Below are 5,593 nucleotides of genomic sequence, written 5' to 3'. Positions count from 1 at the left end.
ACATTTAGCAAAAAAAAATAAGCAATTGCCTATATTTCAATAAACTTACTGCAATGCATGTACGCAGCTAGACGGCAGACACATGGAAGGCCACAACTAGTCCACACCTTACACCCGCATTTTCTCAAGTCTTTTCCGATCTCATTTTTTAATCGTTTTATTTCATCGACCATTATATCAAGAGCTGTCACAGATACAACACAAAGCAGGTCTTTCAAACATGGGTAGTTGTGTTTACCAGCTCTATAAATCCTGCTTTCTTCCAGTTGGCCCTTGATTTCTGTATCTTGTCCGAGGAGGACATCATTAACACACTGAATTATTCGGTGAAATGTACATCTCCCCTGTAACTCGGACTTGAGGAGTGAATGCTCAACCTCAACTCTGTTGGTAGTGTAATTACGGTAGTTGAGGTGTTGATCCACCCAAAAGGACACAAACTTTTCCTTGTACGGGGAAAGCCACTCCTTCTGCAAGTACTTGTAAACCTCTGTCAATTTAACATGTGATTAGCTTGTATGGGTATATGTGATTTACCAAAAATTAGGAAAAAAAAAACTTCAAAAGCACTTCACTTACTGTCTAAACGGGGACCCATCTTCTCTTTTAAATATGATAAATTGTTGGTGTACTCTTCTAGTGTGCGGGACTCGTAAAGTTTTTTCCACCATCCGTAAAAAGGCCCCCATTTCCCTTCCCCTTTTAACGATGGCATGCTAAATTTGTCTATGTTCCTCCATATGTGCACTCTACACAGTAAATGGTATGCTTCAGGCATAATGGTTTTGCATGCTTTCATTAGCGCCAGATCCCGGTCCGTGAGTACGACACGCACAACAAAGCCTTCACCTAACGTCGACTTCAAACACTCCAACACCCATCTATAATTATGCTCTTGTTCGCTTATGATAAACGCATATGATATGCTAAATGTCCTGTTTGTTGGAGTGACACCAACGATCTCGACCAATGGCATGTTGTACATATTCGTTTTGTACGTGGCGTCTATTTGGATAACATAAGGAAATGCACACCACAATTTAAATGCTGTCGGATGTATAAAAAACAGATTCTCCAACCGACCAGATACACTGTTTGTTGTATGATAATACAAGTAATTATGCTCCTTAAGCAAACTGAACATAACCTGTTTTGTTTGAACAATATGGCGTACATATGTCGTTTCAGATACTCTATCATAGTAAATAAATAAAAAGATATGTAAATTTGATATGATATACCTGCATTGGAGTGTTCCCATGTTTTTCGGCCGCCTTTTTCCGCATAGCTTTTTGGAAATTGTAAATGTCATCACTGCGGGTAAAGTAACCTAGAAAATATTCTTTCAATAGCTTTAACATCCTACGGGGCGTACTACCACGATGATATTCTTCTTCCAGAAATAATCTCTCCTCTTCAGTCAACCTTCTTGCGTACGCGTAACCCTTCAGATTCTCAGCTGGATAGTGATTATGTGTGTCGTCTACAACGGTTATCCTCCAACCATCATCAGTTAAACGACCGATTAATCTAAAGGGGCACTGACACTTAAGTGTCTTTTTAACGAGGCCGCTTATCCTATCATTCATTTTCCCAGAAAGATTACAGACTATCGTCACTTTATTTCTTACACCAGCTAAGTTGGAATTTGTTCGTCGTTTGATTAACACATAACCAAGCTGCAATCCTGTACTTTTGGCCCAGTTGAACAATTCTTCGTGTGAATCGAACACCTTAAGATGTATTATTAGTCCTTGAGCAATATATTTATACAAAATTGCGGTAAAAATTTACAAGTTATTTGGGGGTTTAGTAAAAATAAGATTAGGGGTATTAAAGTCATTTGATAATATTTTAATAGTACTAAAATATAAATATTTTAATGATATTTGCCTAAATTAGTTTTTTTTAACAAATTATCATTAATTTGTATACTAATAAATATCTAACATTTTAAATATGCAATATCTAACATTTCAAAATTGCAATAAATTTAACAACGAAACACAAATTAAATATTACTAAAATATAAATATTTTAATGATATTTGCCTAAATTAGTTTTTCTTAACAAATTATCATTAATTTATATACTAATAAATATCTAACATTTTAAAATTGCAATAAATTTAACAACGAAACACAAATTAAATATTACTAAAATATAAATATTTTAATGATATTTGCCTAAATTAGTTTTTTTTAACAAATTATCATTAATTTATATACTAATAAATATCTAACATTTTAAATATGCAATATCTAACATTTTAAAATTGCAATAAATTTAACAACGAAACACAAATTAAATAGTACTAAAATATAAATATTTTAATGATATTTGCCTAAATTAGTTTTTTTTTAACAAATTATCATTAATTTGTATACTAATAAATATCTAACATTTTAAATATGCAATAAATTTAACAAAAAAACACAAATTAAATACTACTAAAATGTAAACTAATAATGATATTTGCCTAAATTAGTTTTTTTTAAAGTTAACAAGGATACCTGATCGGTGTGGAAAACCCTAGCGTCGTAGTCAAAATGAGGGGCCGCCTCTGGTATGTCAAATTCTTCATCAGGTTCTTCTAAGTGAAGCTCAAAACCTTCCGCACTCATTTCGCCCCATATACTTTCAAAATCCATCTGAAATAATGATAAACTATAATAATAATACTAAAGAACAAATAGAATGTTATATAAAAACTTTATGAAAGAACAAATAGAAAGAAAAAATGAAAGCGATTGTGTATATTGAAAATCTAATGTATATCTATATATCTATATCTATATATATAAACGATTGTGAAAGAACAAATAGAACAAATAGAATGTTATATAAAAACTTTATGAAAGAACAAATAGAAAGAAAGAATGAAAACGATTGTGAGATATGAGTTTCCATATATAGAATCAATTATACACTGTGGACTTAATGGTCCACAGTGGAGTTTGTTTTTACCACACTTTTTGTAGCGACCCTCACTGTAAAAAGTGGATAAAAACAAACTCCACTGTGGACCATTAAGTCCACAATGTACGATTTCGTACATTGACTTTTTGTAACGAGGGTCGCTGCAAAAAGTGTGGTCATTTTACTAAAAAACTGGTCGGGTCACTAGGCGTCTTAAACAATGACAGAAAATTTAAAAAACCTCCATATTTCGCCATAAAAGCGCGGATTCCAATCTTATGCTCGGCACATTTTACTCAGTAAAATTTTATTTAATTCTGTCATTCAATCATCATCAAAATATCAATCGTCTCCCTGTTTCTATCCCAGTTAAACTCCTCTCGTTGATTTTAAACATTAATTCTCCGATTCCTGGACTCCTTATAATAATTTTGTTGCAAGTTTTAACTTCCATCAATCTATAAAGTAGTCAAACATCATAATGTCTTCACTTGAGGATGAATTCCAAAGATCCTTGGATGCCTTGAGGATCCCATTTGAGAAGATAGAATCGGCTACTCTCATCGCAGAAAGCTTCTCCTCTGGAGACTTATACAGGGCACAACTAGTCTTGCAATCAGAAGAAAAGATCGATATTCTAGTACGGGCGTTCGAGGTGACACAGTATACTTTCTTAAAGATAGTGATGATAGTTATGCTCAAACACGAAAATATCAGCCCCACCTTACATTGTGCTTTGGATGATTCTGCTTTGAATCTTTCCGAGAGCGGTAGAATATTCTTGATACATAAGATTGAGGCCAATGGAAATCTGGCGGAACATTTATCATCATCAGCTGGGTCAACCGGCCTCACATGGCCGCAAAGGCTGAGCATATGTATCGGCGTCGGACAAGCATTAAAATTCATTCATGATTCTGACTTCGGGGAACCCGGTTGTTATGTGATACATGGCAACATCAAGAGCTCGCAAATTTTACTAGACGACGAATGGCAACCAAAGTTACAAGGTTTTGAATCTGCCATGGTAGCCCAAAGAAATACTCTTTTTGCTACTAACGAATATAACCCCGCATTACAACATAAGGACCCGGCATATGAAAAGTCCGGAGCTTTGACCGACAAGTCCGACGTGTTCTCCTACGGAGTTGTTTTGTTCGAAGTCTTGTTTGGGAGGAATGCTTCTAGTCCTCCTCCAAACGAGGCGCAAGAGGATGATTGGAATTTTGCTGAATTTGCCAGATCCCATTGCAAGAACAAAACGCTGGATGATGTGATAGATCCAGATATGCGGAAACATATGGACTCAGACTCGATTCAGATCTTCTCAAAAGTAGCATGTGCTTGCTTAACAGAGCAACGAGAAGAACGCCCAAATATGGATAAGGTTGTCAGGGAACTTGAGAATTCCTTGAGACTTCAAAAGAAGCATGTAAGATCTTTATTTGCCTTTTTGTTTTCTACCTTTTTATCTACCTAATTGATCATCACAACCTATAATATAATTATATTACATATTGTTATATATATATATAATATATATATATATAAGTATAGTAATAGTAATCTAACTTTTAATTGATTGAATGGATATGATATTATAGGAACAATCAATGGTTACACAAACATCATCCAGTCAGTTGCAGGTAATTAATTACTCGTATTTTAATTTTGATATTGTACGTAGCAACCAAGATTCATGGTATACAGCTAACACTCCATTCTAGAGTTTTTTTAATTTTTTTAAAGAAAAATGTTGGAAATGATACGAAATTTTTTTTATTTTGCATTCTTAAGTTTATTTGTTAAAAGAAAAGAAAACTAAACATTTTTTAATGTGAAAACTTTCCTCCAAAAAATGAGAGGATTTAGATGGAAAGTTATTAAGTTATGTGTATAAATACTAATTTACCCTTACTAACTAATGAAAACTTGATGAATAAAAGGACATAATTGTAAAGTTATAACTTTTTTTTCTTTTTTTTCTTTTCTTTCTAACTCAAGAAAACTATTAACTTTGTATTTTTCATTCTTTTCATTTGTTTTCATGTAACTCGAGAATGCTTTTTTAATACGTAACTTTTTTTCTTTTCTTTCCTTATCCAATCTTCTCTTTTTCTATCTTTAAAAAAAAACTCAAGAATACAATGTAAAAGTTTAGTGTCAATGAATTAAATAATGGTAAATCTGGCTAGTTTTTTACTAATGTCAAGTTGCCACATGTCCTTTTTTTTTCCCCTAAAACGTTAATCCTTGCCAAATGTGAAGGTGTATTGTCAAAAAGTGTCAGAATCAGCCAAATTTTATCTTTTAAAACAAATTTATTAGTACATAAAAACTAAACATTACATTATTAAAAGAGAAAATTTCATTAGATTACCCTGTAATTCGCTGTTTTATCAATTTTCGTCCCTGTCGTTTTTTTTATTATTACTTCACCCTGTGGTGACTTTTTGCTTCATTAGAACCCCTCATTTTAACAGCCGTTAATTTGGATCCGTTAAGCCCCACATGAGGGCATTTTAGTCTTTTTCACCAAAAACACCCTCTCTTTCTTCTCCATCTTCTTTTTTGGATTCAACTCAACCTTTTTTTTCCAAATCCAACCACAAAACCTAGTTTTCTTCGTCTGCCCAAGAGTGAAGTGTAAGAAATCTATGAGTACTATATCATT

General features: G+C 33.1%; 1 protein-coding gene across 1 annotated transcript; it reads left to right on the top strand.

The window, feature by feature from the left end:
• The first annotated feature begins 3,400 nt into the window (after window positions 1-3,400).
• On the top strand, window positions 3,401-4,399 carry LOC122583767 (probable receptor-like protein kinase At2g23200). Its single transcript, XM_043756139.1, has one exon. The coding sequence runs from the start codon at window positions 3,401-3,403 to the stop codon at window positions 4,397-4,399; it is 999 nt and encodes a 332-aa protein (XP_043612074.1).
• The last annotated feature ends 1,194 nt before the right edge of the window (window positions 4,400-5,593 follow it).

This window comes from Erigeron canadensis, chromosome 9, assembly GCF_010389155.1.
Source record: "Erigeron canadensis isolate Cc75 chromosome 9, C_canadensis_v1, whole genome shotgun sequence".
In the NCBI taxonomy this organism is placed as follows: domain Eukaryota; kingdom Viridiplantae; phylum Streptophyta; class Magnoliopsida; order Asterales; family Asteraceae; genus Erigeron; species Erigeron canadensis.
Note: the sequence above shows the minus strand (reverse complement) of the source record. Positions and strands in the feature narration are given on the sequence as shown.

What these genes read in the sequence shown, in the direction of transcription:
- LOC122583767 (XM_043756139.1), top strand. Translation starts at nt 3,401, where the DNA reads ATGTCTTCACTTGAGGATGAATTCCAAAGATCCTTGGATGCCTTGAGG.